Below are 19,257 nucleotides of genomic sequence, written 5' to 3' on the forward strand. Positions count from 1 at the left end.
AGGAATTATAGAAATAATTTATGCCTTCTCTCACAGGAAGTTGCCTGCATTCATTTCTTATTTTTGCTACATAGTGGCTTAATACAAATATATTCTCTTCCAGTTCTAAAGCTCAGATCCCAAAATTGGTCTCAGTGTAATAAAATCAAGATGTTCACAAGGCTCTTTCTTTCTGAAGTCTCTGAGGAAGAATATCTTTTCTTGTCTTTTCTGGATTCTGGTGTCCAGCTGCATTCCTTGGCTCATGGCCTCTTCCATCTTCAAAGCCAGCAGTAGTGGTTGAGTCTTGTTCATATTGCATCACTCAGCCATTGAACCCTCTGCCTTCTCCTTCCATATCCTCGTGATTCTATCAGTGCTATCAGATAATACAGGATAATCTTTCCTCAGAGTCAGGTGAGTAGCACATTAATTACACCTGCAGGCTGGCCACCCCCTTGCTGTATAATATAGCATACTCAGTGGTTTGAGATATGGACGTCTGAGTGGGGAATTATTTTGTCACATTGCTTTGTCTTTGAGTTTCAAACAACAGTTACAGAGCAAGCAATTTTTTTATCTGTACCTTTTTTTTCCCACCTGAGATAGTTAATAAATAATATGAATGAACTAAAGAAATTTGGAATAAGTGGTGTGCTAAAATAACTACAGAATCCCTCTCCAGTGAAGCCTGCTTCAACCTCCAACCTCCAGTGTTTTTTTTGTTTTTGTTTTTGTTTTTGTTTTTGTTTTTGTTTGTTTTTGTTTTTTCTGGTATCAGCAATTGAACTTGGTTCCTTGCACTTTCAAGGCAGGTGGCGGAACCACTGAGCTAAAATCCCCAGTGCCAGCTATGTCTTAAAGCTGGTTTTGTGACAGGTTATAAAACAATCTCCTACCCAGGACCTTTATATCCAGGACATTTTCCCATCCATGAAAAGATAAACCATGTTCTTTATATGGAAGTAGGAAGCTATGGCCCCTGCTTTTCTTTTTTCTACTTTTAATGAAAGCTACCTTAAATGTTTGCTAAAGTTCAGTGTGGTGTTTTTTCTCCTTGCTGAACAAGTGATTGAAAGTTGTGGAATGTTGTTTTTCTGAATGTAAAATCATAACATACTTGTGAGAATGCTCATTAAGTTAGAAAAATTGGACTGTATTCATTTGCTTTTCATCCCTTTCTTTTGGATGTTTTTTTTTTTGTGTGTACCAGAGATTGAATTGAACTTGGGACCTTGAGCTTGTGAGGCAGGCGGCAGAACCACTGAGCTAAATCCCCAGCCCTTGAATAGATTTTTTTAATATCTGGTTCTCACTCTAGTTATTTATGTCTCTGGTGGAAATGCCACATCCATTTGCACATTAATTAGGCCATTATCAAAGACTTAGAGGGAAATCTTCAAAATTCACTTAACATTTAAAGAAAATGCCCAAGAAGCTGCTATAGAAACAATAAAGCAGAAGTTTTACTGGTACCTATCTTTAGCTTGACAGTATCATTTAGACGGTCCCTTATGAAATTTTTAGTGGGCAATAAATTAGTTTCAGGGCAGGGAGTGGGTCAGTGTTTAAACTCCATTTGACATTCATTGTGATTCCTATTTCAGCCTCTAAATCGCCTAGAAAACCCTTATGTGTGCCTACTCAGTACATGTCCTTTATAAGGCGATGAAGATACTATCCCTGGAGTCAAATACCTCTGGGAGCTGCCATGTCTGTCATTCCGTGGTCTGTCTGAATGGTACCCCATGGAGTTGTGCAGGAGAGGACTTGGAAGCTTTACGCTGATGAAACCTTGGCATTCCCCAGAGAGAGCCCACAGCTCAGCAAGGCACAGGTACACAGATTCTCACAGCCACAGGTTTTGTAAGTGGATACATAGGGTACCTGGGCTACAGAAGAGGAAGTGTCCAACTTTTCTTAGGATAGACTGGGTACTTTCACAGTTTTCTGCCAACACTGAGTCTCAAAGGATCAATAGAAGATTATCAAGCAAGAAAAGTTGGGTAGTTTTCTGGGCCAAGCCAATAGTCTGTGCAAAGGAACAAAGTGTAAAAAAGTATGTTGCATTTGCACATCTTGTAAATACAGTTGTCCTCCATATCCCTGGGGAACTGGCTCCAAAATTTTCTGAGGATACCAAAATCTGTGAATGTTCAAGTGCTTTATAGGAAATGGCAAAGTATTTGCATATACTACTCCCATCCTCCTATATATTTTTAATTACCTCTAGATTACTTATAATACCTGATATAATGTAAAGGCTGTGTAAATAGTTGTTATTCTATATTGTTTAGAGAATGATGACAAGAAAAAATTCTGTACATATTTGATACGAGTGTAATTTTTTCTGAGTAGTTTTGATCCATGCTTGGTTGAATCCTTTGCTATGGGACCCATGTACTTCGGTCTGACTGAAGGGTGAGACCCTTGGGAATGTGATGAAGCAATGAAGTTAGCCTTTCTAGCCTTTGGTTCCTCATTTAGTAAAACAAAGCTACCTCAGAGCTCTGTGGATTTTCAATGAGGCATCATAATTACGATGCTCACGAAAGGACCTGACATATAAAGGCCCGTAACAAATATTAGCTACTATTGATGATGGTCACAATCATGTTCTTAAGGTTGAAAAACTAACCCTAGGGAGGGTTGATGTAATAATTTTGACTGGGGAAATTATCAAAAGGATTTTTTAAAAATGTGATTTGAAGTTATAAACTTGGTTGTTATCATTTTGCAAGACTGATTAGACCCTAGTGAATTGATTCATGCTTCTCAAAGCCATATGAGAGACTGATGAAGAGAAATGCCATTTGTATCAATTCATACTCAAAATGGAAACCACTCAGCATAACTCTGATAATTATAGCAATGAGGTGGTGCATTTTTTCGCATGCACTGGTAAACCTCCTTGAGCTCCTGCCTAACATCAGGTGGTTTCTCAAGTGAGGGAGGGGAGAGTCAGAGCGAATGCAGATGAGTGCTTTGAAGGGCTGTTTTAGCAGATGTTGCACACTCAGTGGATCAGTCTTGTTCATTTACTCCTTGCCTGCCAATTTTGAGAATTTTCACAGAACCAGCTTCAGGGAACCATTTTTCTCTGGAAATGCTGATGACATTCTGATTTTCTCTTTTTTCTGCTTTTATAGATGCTTCCTTTGCCTGCATCCTTTTGCCCCCATCCTTTTTTTGTAATCACAACCCTTGTTTCAGCGTGCATCCAGCACAAGATTTCCCAGTTTACGTTGGTTCTCTATGGTTGGCTGCTCTTGATGTTGTTTTAGTGTTTGCTTTAATCTCACCCCCCCACTCAAAAAGGTCTCCATCATATTCATTTAATTATTGCACTCAGGAGCTAATCAGTGGCTTGTTTCCGGGAATATGTAGGCAGCTAAGCTGGTGAATTCACAGTACTATTAATTACATAGATGGCCTTTACATTTCTGTGTCATCTTATTTTCCTAAGCTGTTGTTTTAATCATCAGTTACGCTAGATTTTCAAATCCATTCTATTCAGGTACCTGTAGCATGAGTCAGGAGGATAAGATTTGTCTGATGAAGGTGCTGTGTTTGTACAATAATAAACATTCTTGTTTCAAGGTACTGGCATTTGGATATCTTTCTATTGGCTTTAGGCTTTGATTTCTATAAAGATATTAAAAATACCAAAGTATTTTAAATGTTTGATGTGGTCATCTTAAAATAAAGCTAGAGTTTTAAAAAGTGAAGAAGGCCTATGTAAATTGAGTGCTGTTTTAAATATGTATTCTGAATATATTTAAGCATTTCAACAAAAATTCTCTGACGGAATGTTACAGTCACTGCTCATTATCTTGAATTCACTTGCAGGTCATTTGTTCTTAACTGTTTAACAAAGGGAAAAAGGTTTGCTTTCAACATTTTATGCTTCAGAAGAAATCAGTCACAATTGTTTGTAATGGGGGTTTAAAAATGAAAGCTCCAAAAAAAAAGTTGCACTGCTAATTTTTAATACTTCTAGCATTGCAGATGTTGGCATTGTGATAAGACAGAGCTTGTCTCTTGTGATCATGTTTGGAGCAGTTGGAGATAAGACTGTATTATAATGAATTACTTATTAAAATGCTTGCATTATATTGAAAACTTGGGGGTATACCTATGCTATCGTGAAGTTTGTGCTATAAGAATAGTAAAACATTTTACAGTGATACCCGGTATATATATTTTTATTAATACAATATGGGAAAAATTTCCTCCTTTGTCTCAGAATAATTTTAACCCAAAACTCCAAGCAAGAGCAGCAGAGCTATTTTTAAAAGTACAAGCCTTGCTTGTTTGCTTGATTTCGTTCTTTCTTGTTTTGTTTTGCTCTTGTGGTGGTAGAGATTAAAGTCAGGTTAGGTTAAACGCTTTACCCCTGAGCTATCTCTCCAACACTCTTTTTCCTTTTTTAATTCAACAGCAAAGCAAAATTGGGCCTATGATTTTAAGAAACAGATATTACTGTTGGTGCTTTGTATGTGAATTTAATGGATCATATAAAGTGATTTGATAACTTATTGGTAAGAAAAAAGTACACACGAAAAATATCTAATTTGTTAATAATTTTCGACAGTGCAAATTAAAAGAAATTAAAAGTGCCACCTTTTGTAACCTAAGTTTAAGAAGAACTACAATAGCAAAAGTGGAAGTGAAGTGGGAGATGTGCGTGTTCTCAGATCTGCTGAGAATGGTAGTCAGTGTAGACTTTCTCAAGGGTGATATGCTTAGGAGAAGCCTTGAAGTACATATTCTCTGATGTAGCAATTTTGCCTCTGGAAATTTAGCCTAAGAAAACAGTTAGATTTAAAAAACAACAACAACAAAGACCATCATCATTTCTTCTATTTTCTTTATTGAAAAACAATTTTTAAAATTAAAATAGAAGGTTGAAGGGTTGTCTTTGTATGGAATTGGCCATTGTCTGTCTCTTCCTCAGTGCATTCTTCCTTTCAAACTCTTCAGCATGTGTACAGCTTTTTAGACCAAGGAAATCTGCTTTCTTTCCTTTTTTATTTTTAACATATAATTAAGGTAAATTGAGACTTTATATTTTACATTTTCCAAAGGCAAATTAAGAAAAGCCATATGGTTTTCCCCATTGTTTACACTGTTGTATTCTATGTATGACAGCCAGAAGGACTAGGTGTTCTAGAAGTAGTGGCATCATTAGCATTTCCTCTTCACTTTGCTGATGGAAGATGAAAATTTTAGACATAAGCAGTATTCTGAGAGTACGAGCTATGTAATTTACTAGCTATAATTTATGAAAAAAGTAATGTAATTTCCCCAGCATTGGCTATGCTAAAGCTAAAGGTTATTTTATAGGCTTTAAATAAATATTTATAATCGATTACTTATGTCCTCAGTTCCACCTTTTCTATCTACATGAGGGCTTTTCATCCCAGTGAATTTGTCTTTTGTTTCATCCATATTTCTCTTACCACTAGCCACTTACCAAGAAAAGTTTAAAAAATATATACTAGGCCGGGCGCAGTGGTGCACGCCTGTAATCCCAGCACTCGGGAGGCTGAGGCAGGAGGATCGCTGTGAGTTCGAGACCAACCTGGTCTAAATAATGAGTTCCAGGTCAGTCTCAACTACATAGTGAGACCCTTTCCCAAAAAACAAAAAACAAAACAAAAAACCTAAAAAATATATACTACTTCTAAATAAGTGGGCAATTCAGACAGCTAAGGTCCATGGTTGGTAACATTTCCTATTAAAAAATTGAGCTGCAAGTTAAAAAGTCAGGTGGATATTGTATTGCACTTATATTCAGCTTTATTTTTAAATTAGTTAATATGGAGAATTGAGCCCTCTTTTTTGGCTTGTATCTAGATGTCCCCCCAAAATCTCATGTGGTCATAGGCAGGACTTTTTGGAAATGGTTGGATATGAGATATATGAATATGGATAAAGGGTATGATACTGGGGTTAAGGTGTGTGGTACTGATTAGTCCACTGATGGGTTTAGCACAGGTCTAGGTATTGATAATGGGAAGTGGTGTGGGCGGTGCCACCCAAAGAGCTCATAACCTGGATGGGATAAAAAGAAAAGGAAGGCTTGCAGCTTGCTGTTTCCTACCCATCTTGCCATGGACTGTTTCTCCTCTGTATGCCCTTCTGCCAAGCTTCCTTGCCCTGGAGCCAGTCACCTATGAAATGAAACTTCTACAAACTGAGCCAGAATAAACCTTTCCTCCTTTAACTTGTGGGTGTTGGATATTTTGTCTCAGCAAGGAGAAAAGTAACTAAGATTACCCCCTTAGTACATTTTTTCTCTTTATTGCATTGACATCATATTTAGCTTAAAGTAAAGCTGTCTGACAAGAAAGAAGAACAAATTGTGATCTGCTCCCTTTCTCAGTGATATACCTTGTTGGATTTTAAGGTAACTCTTGGCTATGTGACATCATCCTCTAGAGGCAAAAAAAAAAAAAAAAACTGCCTAAAGAATGTTGCTTACGATAATTTAGGCTTGGGACATCAGCTTCGGATTTCTTTGGAACATTTGACTGCTCCTCACTGTCAGCTGTCTGGAAGAAAGGCACACGTTAGAGAACAGTTACTATTGAAACCTGAGTCATTTTCCAGCTTCTTCCCATTATGTTTCATATTTTGTCAGAGAGAGGCTGAGTTCAGCTCGTTTGTGAGACACAGCCGGATGTATGCATCCCTGTGCAGTTTATTATATGCCAACAAGGACAGTAACGTGGCAGCAGTAATTTAAAACAGGCTTTTAAATGAATAAAAAAGAAGAAAGCTCTGAGATTAGCCCCAGTTGATAAGTTCAGCTCCACCAGGGAAGGGAGCAGCTGCTGTGGAGCATTAACAAATGGCTGGCTGCGGGGAATAGTATTCCTTGTCCAACCACATTTGTAGTCATCCATGGCCTCTCTGCCCCATGGCATACGTCTGTTCTCCTCCCCACACACTCAGAAAGCAGAGATCTGAGAAATGTGGTGTACCCACGTTTCCTTTTCCGAAACTCTCAATCTGATTATACTATGGCCTTTCAATTAATATTTCTTTGGCCAGAGAATATGTATGGCTCTAAAATTACTACAGATTTAGGGAGGAAGATGAAGAAGAGTCTCCTTCCACAGAATTAAACTTAAAGTGAGAAAACAAAGGAATCTTTGGGTGGTTAAAAAAACAAAAACTAGGGTAGAATACCTTGGTCATTATGGCACTGAGTATGTTAATAGCAAGAAACCTGTGCAGAGCCTTTTCTGTTTGCAAGGCATGTTATGGAATCTAGTTATTTGATCCTTATGGTACAGAGGCTGTTCCTCTGTTTTGTAAACGAGAAAAATGAAGCCTAAATAAATTGACACACTTGCCCAGGGCCATAGTGCTGGAAGTATAATAGTCTGACTCCAGGTTTGGTACAGTAAATGTACTAATACGTTGAGATCCTTTAGGAAATTTCCAAACACCCACAGTGTAAGTCAGCTTTCCATTTCTGTAACAAAACACTTGAGGTATTGAACTTAAAAAGAGGAAATATTCATGTTGGCTCATAATTTTAGAGGTTTCAGTCCATGGTTAGGTGGCCCCCAGAGCAATGGCTTTGAGATGTGGCGGCACAGTAATAGCAGAGAAGCCTTGTTCACCTCATGGTGGCCAGGAAACAAAGAGTAACAAAGTCAAAGACCAGTTTTCCGATATTCCCTTCAAGTGTACACCTTCAGTGACTTAGGTCTCCCAAAGCTCCATTGTTTCTTTTTTGTGCCACAGGCTGGTGACCAAGCCTGTAAGACAAAGAGCTTTGGGCACATTCCAGATCCAAACTATAGCACCCTCCCAGGTGGAAAGCCTAGGTATATAATAAATGCAACTACATTTTCAGCCTTTGCATGTTTTAAAGTTAACTGTATGCATTATATGAATGCCATCATATATTTTCTTCCTTCTTGACATACAGATAATCCTGCAAGGGAAAAATAGAAGACAGGGAGAGAGAAACATATAGTGATGAAGAGTGATACCAGGCATAATTCTGGATTATGGCCTTGAAGGAGGAGTTCAGTGCCAAAGAGAAGCCACTGAAAGATGAATGTTGCCTGTAATATTTTCAACCAGTGAGGAACAAGGAAATATCAGCTCAGTTTTCTATTCTCAAAAAGTTAAGGGAATTGCAACTGGGGACTAGATAGTTGGTTGTTTAAATATTTTAATTTAATATCTTCCCTGATATTTCTTCCTGAAAAAATTGAACAAGGTAACTAAATTCACCTTTATTTTTGTGTGAACTTTGCTGAGAGCCAAGCCTGTAAACTTGCCTTTCTACCTGCTGACTTCCTCTGTGTGAAGAATGTGGCTCCATGACAATGGTGTGCTGACTTTTAACTGCTACTAAAAGTGAAAGTTAAGAGGGGTTAGTTGGTAAACTTCTGTCTGGATTTTCTAATTCTTGCCATTAGGTTAATATTTGAAAGCTTGAATTCAGTAACTGCAAGGTAAATACCATGGAGAGTCTGCACTTAGTGGGCCTTCAGTAATATAGAATGGATATGTTTCTGAAATCATCTATTAATTCCCTTTCATCATGATAATAAAATAAGTTCTTTGTGGCTAGAATTGTGTCCTTAAAATTCTTCTTCACATATGTGCTAACAGGTTTGACTGAATCTTTGGATGCTAGTTTAATTCTCTTCCATTTCATGAATTATGCTGTGAAGATACCACAGAAAAGGCACCAGCCTCACTCTAGTTGCACAGAATACACAAAGATTGAATTGAGAAACTAAAAGACAAAAAGATGGGCCTAATTTCCTTCAACATGACCTCTTAGATGTAACTAGCTTTGAGATATAGTGGGGATAGGGCTGAGACCAGCTAGTTTTTCTCCTGGGGATCTCTAACTTGCCTTAGGCAAGTCTTCCCTTTAGCAGAGGCTGTTGGGGTTGGTCCTTAGAGCCCCAGGAAATGGAATTAGGGGGTGTGTTTGTCTCCTTTCTGCTGTTTAGGAGGGCAAGCTACTCTTCTATTGATACTGCAGTGTGTCAAAGAGATTTGGAAGCTCAGCATTCCAGTTTAGACTTGTGGTTAGTGTTTGTACAGAGTATCTTTGTTCCATTTGAAGTACATTTTATCCTGTTTTTCCCTTCTCTATTTACATTCCAAGTTCCTGGCTGTTTTTCACCACGTTGATAACATTCTGAGCTCTAATGCAATACATAGTAATACATACATATGTATATTTAATATTTATATAGTATATATCTTTAATTTAATTTTTAGTATATGCATAAGCCTGTATAATCAGCGCAAAGATCAGAATATGGAATGTTTTCTTGTATCCTGCCTGGTCTGTACCAAGCATAACCATTGTTCTTTACTTCTACTTCCAAAGACTGGTTTTTGCTGTTCTTATACATCATAAAATGGAATTAAGAGTATGTAGTCTTTTGTGTTTGATTTCTTTCATCCTATGTTATAACTTACCCATATTGTTGTGTAAAGTACTTCACATAACTTACTTATTCAACTGTTCAGTAGACATGAGCACTCAATTCTTTTGAGTGTATTTGCTTAGTCATAACATATACATATATTTTTTTTGACAGCTACTGCCAAATGCTTTTCCTAAATGGTTGTACCAGTTAACACCGCCTAAGATCCTGTGCTTTTATGTATGGTTTTCTTCTGCAATATTTTCACTTAACATTAGTGATACTAGTTAATATGTTGAGATATTTGCTACTCATCTCAGATTACATTCATAAACATCCATGTGTTTATTTCATATTTATTCAGTATAGATTCATAAATAGAAATCTGCCTTGTCATAATGCTTGAAGGTTTAATAGCTTAAAAATTGCCCATAGGAGATTATATCAAGTCAAAAAGCTTCTGTACAGCAAAGGAAACAACAGAGTAAAGAGATAACCTACAGAATGAGAAAAAATTTTTGCTAGCTATACCTTGGACAGAGGGTTAATATCTAGACCATATAAGTAACTAAAAAAAAAATTAGAACCCCTCCCCCAAAATAAAAGACCTAATCAAAACATGGGCAACTAACTTCTCACAACAATTACAGATGGCCAATAAATACATGAAAAAGTATTCAATATCTCTGGCCATTAGAGAAATGCAAATTCAAACAACACTTAGATTCTATCTTATTTCAGAAGAATGACTATCATCAAGAAATCAAATAAGAACAAATGCTGGCAAGGCTGTGGGGAAAATAGAAGCCTTCTACATTGTTGGTGAGAATGTAAATTAGTACAACTATTAGGAAATCAGTATGAAGACTCCTCAGAAAACTAAAACTAGAAATTCAGTTCGACCAGCCGTTCCCTTTCTTGGTATTTTCTCAAAGAGTTAAAGACATCTTATTTCAGTGATGCATGGATACCCATGTTTATTGCAGTACAATTCAAAATAGCTGCAGGTGGCCTATATGTCCATCAACAGATGAATAGACAAAGAAAAGGTGTTAGAGTACCGTTTTGCCTTAAAGAAAAATGAGTCATTTGCAGGAAAATGAATGCACCTTAAGACCATAATAGTGTGAAATAAATCAGACACATAAACTTGAATGTCACATGGTTTCCTTTATATGAGAAACCCAAAGTATAAGTACATTGAAAAGCAAAATTAGATAGATAATAAAATAAACTGCTATTTAGTTCAGTGGTTCTGCTGCCTGCCTTGCAAGTAAAAGGTCCTGAATTCGATCTCTGGTACCAAAAAAGAAGAAGAAGAAAAATAAACTGCACATAGGAATTAAAAAGAAACTATCCATTAGTAGTTTTTAAAAATCTAATATTTAATCACAATAAAGTTTAACTCTTGATGTCTGGTTTTTTGGTGTAGGAGTAAGCATGAATCTCAAGTAAGTGTAGTATTTAATTGAGTGAAACTAAGTTGACTCAGGGAAGGCCCCTTGGATCCTACCTCTGGCGTAACTCATTTGCAACAGATTGAATTGTATTTTATGTCTGACATTTAAAAAATTTTGTCCTTGAATCCTTTGAGAGGAAGCAGTAACTCAGTATATTAAACACTGCTTAAAATCCCCAGAACTGAATATTTTAATTCTATCAAATGTGTGTCAGCATATGTTTGAAAATGAATGGAAACTTGGCACTTCAGTTTCATAGTTTGCAAAGTGATTCTTTCAAATAACCTCCTTCCATGGGCTGTAGAGCAGTGTAACTAAAATAATATTCCTGATATAAGAAAAAGAATTGTCAAAGTAAGAAGTCCCTATAATTGATCTAAAATAGCCTGTTATGCTAGATTTTCAAATAATAAATTTCAAATAATAGTTGTCCTTTCTTTTGAATGGTCCTACATTCATTCATTCATTCACTATCACTTACTTGCACAGTGATTCAACTAACATTTACTGAATACTCCATGGCAAGCCTTGTACTATGTACTGTTCATATAACTAAAGACAAAGCTCAGTGGGAGTGTAAGGGGTAAGAAACATGGAAGTAGAGATGAGATAGAAAGAAATAGCAATAAATTGCAGGGTACGTTGGGGGAAAATAAATGTAGGGTAAGAAGGATGGGAAGATAGGCTTCGTATTAGTATTGCTGGCGCTTTTCATAAGGGAAAGTCAGGGAGAGCCTCTCAGTAATGACAACTGTGCAGGGACCTCATGTATGGAGCCGCATAGATACCCTCTGGATGAAGAGGCATGTAGGTGGGAAATTTCCTCGTGGGCTGAAGGGCAGTACAGAGGCCCTTTTAGTTGGCAGGAAGGTTGTGGAAGGGGAAATAGCTGGAAGGACCTGGATCAGAGTGGTCTGTAGGCCATTGCCATGACCTCTGCTTTTTCTTGAGGTGGGAATCTACTAAACAATTTTGAATAGAGAAGTAATAATTTACTATTTAAAAAAAAAAGGATTCTCTTGACCATTGGGGAGAGAACTGCCTGTAGGAACAAGGATGTAAACAGAGAAACCAGCTAAGTTCTCTGGTGTTTAGACAGAAATTAAATGGCACATAGGTGTATTAGTTCATGGACTTATTACTACCATTTTGCTTTACTAACTATAATAATGTTATCCAAATGTGCAAGAATGACAGCTGGCACATTTGAGCAACTTTAGTAATAATTTAATGATATATAAAGTAACAATATGGTATGGATAGTATAAAATAAATTCTATATTTAATGCTTAATGGATTTTTGGACACTTCCTCCTTTCTGTTTTTATTTAATGTTGTACCATTCTTTCAGCCACCCACATTGAACTTCATTTATTTATGACTTTTCCCTCTACCTCTGCATGCAGTTTCTGTTGTTGCCTTTCTGCCTTTGAATATATCTCCTCCTTCTGTGATTCTCCATTTTGGCTTCAAGCCCTATTAGCCATCAAATTATCCTTCTCTAATCCTTGTGAAATTTTGAAATCTCAATTTTCCCTCTACAACAATGTAAGTATCTAATTTATATGTGTCTAATTTATAAGATTGCAATATTGAGTAAATAAATGGGACTTTTAAGTATCTCAAGGGCCTGGCAGTGAGCAGGCCCCGAGAAATGTTGGTTCACTTCACCTTATTTTTTACTCCATCCTTGATATATTTGTCAGATCCTAAAGTATATCTCTCATTGTATCATTCCTCTTGTCCGAATGTGCAAAAGCTCTCTATTGCCCCCTTGTTAAATACAGACTTCTGCCTGACATTCAGATCTCCATACTCTTAACTCCAACATTTTTGTCATCACTTAGTCTTTTCCATGATGTACCAGCCAAAATATTTTATAACTGTTTGCCATTTTTAAATAAAATGCCATCTCTGTTAAAATCCTATCTTTAAATCCTGTCTTAAATACAAAACCACTATCTGGAAGTGATTTCTTTGAATCCTGAAATAGTTTTCTTCTTAGAGGAGGCATCATTCTGACACTCTGAAGCCAGAGAGCCCAGGTCCTGCCACTTGCGGTCATCCTGTGGATTTCAATCTCTGTGCCTATTTCCCATGCAAAAATGGGACAATCTTATGAGATACTGCATGTGAAGCACTATCAGTAGCGTCTTGGAAATTAGTTAAATCAGTTTCTATTATTGTAGACATGGATATTTTATCTTCAAAACCCAGTTTATAAGGACTTCAAATAAAAGCAGATATTGTGGAAAGACTAGAAAAACGAGAGACTTATTAGACTCTCCCATTGGTTCCCACTATAACCTAGCTGTGTAATGTTGAGTATGTCATTTATCTTCTTAGGACTTTAATTCCTTCGCTTCAAAAAAGGGGCTGAGCAAACATCACTGGACTTTTACTTTATGTAGCCACACATTGAATAGCTACCTTTAACTCAATCCTACTGAAATAGAACTCTTAATTTCCACACCTCTAAGTGTGCTCCTTTTCTGTCCTCAATAAATGATACTAGCATCTACCCAGTTTTTAGTTAAAAATCTGAGTCCTTGAATTACCTATTTAGTCACCATCTATATTTGATCAATCTGCAAAAACTATTAATTCCACTTCCAAAATATATCTAGTCCATCTCCTTCTCACCAGCACCACTACAACTCTAGTCCATAGTCTTTCATCTGTACTGTTGCCATGGGTTCCTAACCACTAATCACTCCCTACAGAAATTAAATGCCCTCATAATAGGGCCCATTTCCTAGAATAGTGACTGCCACGTAGTAGGTATGTAGGAAAAAACTTTGAATACGTAAAAAATCTACTTTATTGAGATCAAAATTTTACATTAATTACTTATGTCTTATTTTTAAGATGCGAGAACCTACTGGCTTTCCTTTCATTTAATCCCCCATACAGAACATTATTAAACACATGCTTGTGTTGGAAAGAGCTGCAAATAAAATAGTAATAACATCACAAGCATCTTTTCCCCAACCGAATACGTAATTCTCAAATTTACTATTCTCTCCATCTCCTCTCCCACTACCACCTTAGTGTAAATTATCATCCTCTTTGTCCTTTTGTGTGTAAATTCTACTCTCTCAATAATCTATTCTACAGACTTCAGCCAGCGAATTTTTCAATCCCTACTTTACCTATGTTTGAAAACTATTGTTCCTAAGACCAGTGCCCCTGCTCTCCTCACGCCAAGGCCTCGTTCTCACCTGGCCACACTCCTATACCCTGCCGGTTCCCGCCTTCCAACTAGTTCGGTAGCCCTAGCTTCCGGCTTCCCGGGAAAATTCTACCGACCTGTCGGGTTGCCTAGTTAGTCGGGTTTCAGGAGACTGTCCCTTCCTCAGGGAGGCCCTCCCTGATTAGGCAAAGTCCTACTCCACGTCACACAGCCCCACATCATCAAGGACCTCTCTTCCTGAGTTTACATTTCAGTATACACACCTAACCTTAACGATAACCTTATCAATGGGCGTTGACGCGAACTAGGGTTCGATCGCTATTTGCAGAAAAAAAAAAAGCACAACCCGCGCGACCCAACCACTAATCGCCCCACCCACCACGGCTACGTCGCCGCTGTTGCGCATTAAGCAGGCGCCTTATGTTAGGGCGCCTGCGCGAATAGCTACGCATGCGCAGAGGGGCGAGCTCGCTGACAGATTCTGGGAGGCAGCGACAGCGGCGGAGGCCCTGGACTGCGGGGAATGGGAGCCTTAGAGCCCTGACTGAGCACCGCCCCCGCCTCCCTATCCCCGACATGGCTCAGGAGAAGATGGAGCTGGATCTGGAACTGCCTCCGGGTACAGGCGGGAGCCCGGCGGAGGGCGGCGGCAGTGGCGGCGGCGGGGGCCTCAGGAGGTCTAACAGCGCCCCCCTCATCCACGGCCTCAGTGACACTTCGCCGGTGTTCCAGGCCGAGGCGCCGAGCGCTAGGCGGAACAGCACAACGTTCCCGAGCCGCCACGGCCTCCTGCTACCGGCCTCCCCGGTCCGCATGCACAGCAGCCGCTTGCACCAGATCAAACAAGAGGAGGGCATGGACTTGATCAACCGAGAGACGGTCCACGAGCGCGAGGTGCAGACCGCAATGCAGATAAGCCACTCCTGGGAGGAAAGTTTCAGTCTGAGTGACAACGATGTGGAGAAGTCCGCCTCCCCAAAGCGCATCGATTTCATTCCGGTGTCACCAGCACCGTCACCCACCCGGGGAATTGGAAAGCAGTGTTTTTCACCATCCTTGCAAAGTTTTGTGAGTAGCAATGGATTGCCTCCGAGCCCTATTCCCAGCCCAACTACTCGATTTACCACTCGGCGAAGCCAGAGTCCCATCAATTGCATTAGACCAAGTGTTCTTGGACCGTTGAAAAGAAAATGTGAAATGGAAACTGAGTATCAGCCAAAGAGATTTTTCCAGGGCATCACCAACATGCTTTCTTCTGACGTTGTACAGCTGTCAGACCCCGGTGTGTGTGTATCTTCGGATACCCTTGATGGAAACAGCAGCAGGGCGGGATCTTCTTGTAACTCACCAGCGAAAGGCAGCACTACCACCGACTCTCCTGTGTCACCTGCCCAAGCGGCCTCTCCCTTTATTCCAGTAGATGAACTTTCATCTAAGTGATTCAACCATCCTGAAACTGTTTTTTTTGTTTGTTTGTTTGTTTGTTTGCTTGCAAGGGAAAGACAAAAAAAAAAGCAAGTTGGAGCAAGCACTGAACTTTATCGATTAATTTGAGACTATTTCCTATTTGATCCCTGTCCTTTTTTTGGAATTTCCTGAAATGTTACTCTAGAGAACTTCTATGTCAGGTTCCTGCAGATGCCCTTGATTTCAGTGTAGTAATATTTTCAGACTTCTTCCAATAAGTGTGTTGAAGCATACATTTTACGCTGCTAATATGTCTAAATACATATGTTATCCCTTGATTTTTTTAAATAATTGAGAGCTCTATTTATTTATAGGATTATTAAGTTCTGATGAAAATATAAATGTTGAATTAATCAGTATAGTAAACTGATGTTTTACAATTTCATATTTCATGGCCACACTAATTTTAATGTTATTTTCAGCGATTTCTAATTTCCATTTAAGAAAAATAACTTAGCTATTAACAGCTTTTATATATAAAAACAGCTTTTATATATAAAAAAATGTTATATCAGTCCAGTGGTTGTCTACCCAGGAATTCTTGGATTTTTAATTTTCTGGGTACAAAAGTGGATGGGAGGGGAAATGATAAAAGAACAAATTATAAAAGTTTGCAACAGGTCTTTTAAATTCAGTGTATAGAAGTAAGCATATTTAAGAAAAAATGTTTTCTAATGAAACTTTAATAATTCTGCTATACAGAAAGTGAAATTTTCTTTTTAAAAATATTTTTAACCAGAAAGTGCATTCTCTTAGGGTATAATCCTAAAGTGCAATGGGACAGTGCCTTGCAGTCTGAGCTCACTGTGTATAGGCTGAGGCAAGGCTCTTTGTACCATTTCAGATTTAAAAGTTTTTCAAATGTAGTTGTGTGGGAAGCTCTATTGAATTTAAGCAAAGCACTCAGGCAGACAGTACTCTTTCAGTCACAGATATACCTTAACCTACCCAGTCGTGCCTCAGTTCTCAAAAATTCCTGCCAGTGAACCAGAGCAATTTTGGGCTGCTTTTCTGCTCTGCCCATTTGTCACCTGCTTGGTTTTCTCTTGCTCAGGAAGGAAGCAGCTGTTTCCTTGCCAATAGGTCTTTTCTTTCCACCTCCCACCAAACTAGGGCACCATCAGTTAGACAAAGGTACAGTGTGACTTGGGTTTCTGACTGAGCAACAACAGGTCTGTGAGTTGTTTAACCTCTGTGGTTAAAGCTACAGCTGGAGTTGATATCCTTGGGGATGTTGGTTAATTAAGGACTGATGATTTGCAAGAGAAAAGCAGTGGAGAGTCACATAGGTAAATCATTATTTTACTTATGTTTGTTAAAGGTAGAATTGTTTAATGCTTTTTCCTTTGTCTCTTACAAGTAAGACAAAATAATAAGACTAGCAAATGACTTTATATTATACTTTCTTACGTCTTATCTATCTTAGATAGTTAGGGCAAGCAGACAAAAAGGGAGGGGGTAAAAAAAATTTAAAAGAGCAAGACCAAAACCCCAACTTACTTCTTAAAGTTATTGCCTACCGAGACTTTAACAGTTATGTGGAATTTTTACAACTATGAGAATAAATGGAACTGGTCAGCTCTTACAGTTGCCTCAAGTTTCAGTGACATCAAGGGTAAGATTGTGTCCATACATTTACAATTTTCTTTTCTGGGTGATAGTGTTCATGTGCTTCAGTCCTGACAGTGTTTCTCAATTCAGACCTATATATCCAGTTTCCTTTTGGGCATCTTGACCTCCTTTAACCACAGGTACTTTAAACTAATCACCTTCTAAACAAATTATTATCTCCACACTTAATTTCTTGTAATAGCTAGTGATGCCATCACTGTCTTGTTTCCTAAACTAGAAACCATGCAAGCATATGTGAGTTTACATTTTCTGTATGTGTCACAGCTATCTTAACCATCAAATCCTATCATCTGTTTCTATAATGAATCTCAAATCCATTTCTGTTGTTGTTTTAGTTTAAATTCTTACCTAGATGATCTTCCTGTTTCCTGCCTCTCTTTTGGGCCATTCTTCACACTGGCTCTGGAGTGATCTTTCTAAAATATAAATTTGATTTTTTTTCCAATTCACCTACTTGAAAACATACGTGCTTCCACATTTCCTATAGTTGAGGGACTGATTTGTGTGTCTGTGTGTGTTTCCCCTGGGCTATAAAGACCTTCATGATATGTATTTGACCATATTCTAGAATGATGTCGGGCCTCTCATCTCCATGTGAATTCCCATTCTTTGATCTTACTTAACAAACCCTGGACTACTTGTTATTCTTTGAATGTGTCCTGTAGTAGGTATTCTTTAAATATGCCATGTATCTATGTTTTTCGATAGGTTATTCCTTCTTCCTAAAATGACATTCCTACCTTTCAGTCAAGCAAATGCTTTTTTTCTTTTTATTGCATGTGAAGTTAACTATTATGAAAACAATGCATACCTACTAAAATATTTAAGCAATATAGACGCCTATATACATGGTTTTTAAAAATCTACCTTTTATTATGTAAAAATTCATCCTTTCTCTTAGGTAACTTTTGTTGACAATTTGATATATATTGTACAAGATGTGTTCTGCATTATGTGTATATATGTATATAAATGCAGGAAGCCAACATGTCATTGACATCTCTTACCATATCTAATCCCTCACCAAATCTTATTGATTTCATCTTCTAGAATCTTCTTTTTATTTCTACTGCCAACTGATATCCAGGCTATCGATCATTTCCTCTTCAGGCTTCTAACTCCCACCTTTGCCTAACACACTCACTTTGTTCAAGTACCTGTTCTCTCTAAAGCATCTAGAGTTATCCTCTTAAAATTGCAGAAGTGATCTGTCTCCTGGCTTACAGCTTTTTATTTGCTTCCTGTTTTTCTTATGCATATACTATAAAGTATAAATCCTGGCCTAGGAGGCCCTGAGGAATCTGGCCCTCACCTCTTCCTCCTCTTGTTTTCTGTGCTCCAACTTCACTGCCTAGTTTGCTTCTTAAATACATCATGTTCTCTCCAATTTTATGAGATCCCTTTCCCTGAAAGCATGAAAAACTTTATTTCTGTATGCTATTCTTTTATATAGATGGTAAATTTTAAATTAGTTGTCTCTAAGAGTTCATACAATTTGCATTATCATAGTATTGTTCATTACTTTAATCACTGCTCAGCTCATGTAAAATTGTCCCTCAGAAACCTTTTTATGATATCAATATTGCTAAACTATAAACTTTGTGCAAAAAAGTCCATAACATTTAAAGTACAGTTTGTCATATATAATAAAATTCTGTGGTATATTTTTCATTCTTATGTCCATTAAAAACATAGTGTAAATGGAAGAAATAATTAACAGTCACTATATCTAAGTCTGCCAGAACTTTAAGTGTACTTAAAAGATTGTAATTAAGAGTAACCTATATCAGGTTGCCTTCTAGCGATTCATATTAGTTCAGCCCACTACCAGTATATAGCTACAGTAAGAGATCACATGAGATACTTGGCCGTAAAATGGGTTAAGAATCAAAACTTAGGAAGGAAATCAAACAGAGAACTTTTTTTTTTCCCTGTAGGTGTGTTTAGTATGAACATTCAAATGAGCTAGACGGTAAGAATTGGTTGCCAGACAGTGAGCTGAGGAAGGTGTTGTAACCTCCAATTCCTGGGTAACATCAGAGAATAGAAAAACGTGTTGGCCTTAGAAAGGAGGAATGGAACTTTTTTTTTTTTTTTTTTTTTTTTT

The 19,257-nt window shown here is 37.8% G+C and overlaps 2 protein-coding genes across 4 annotated transcripts in view; both read left to right on the forward strand.

Moving 5' to 3' along the window:
* Pip5k1b (phosphatidylinositol-4-phosphate 5-kinase type 1 beta) overlaps positions 1 to 19,257 on the forward strand; it is a 411,290-nt gene that overhangs the window by 177,478 nt on the left and 214,555 nt on the right. The gene's annotated exons all lie outside the window — the stretch shown is intronic.
* On the forward strand, positions 14,500 to 19,251 carry Fam122a (family with sequence similarity 122A). Its single transcript, XM_010605870.3, has one exon. It carries the CDS (start codon positions 14,502 to 14,504, stop codon positions 15,489 to 15,491), a length of 990 nt encoding a protein of 329 aa, XP_010604172.1. The 5' UTR covers positions 14,500 to 14,501; the 3' UTR covers positions 15,492 to 19,251.

The sequence above is a fragment of the Fukomys damarensis genome, unplaced genomic scaffold (assembly GCF_012274545.1).
Source record: "Fukomys damarensis isolate Sample0158 unplaced genomic scaffold, DMR_v1.0_HiC HiC_scaffold_31, whole genome shotgun sequence".
NCBI lineage: Eukaryota > Metazoa > Chordata > Mammalia > Rodentia > Bathyergidae > Fukomys > Fukomys damarensis.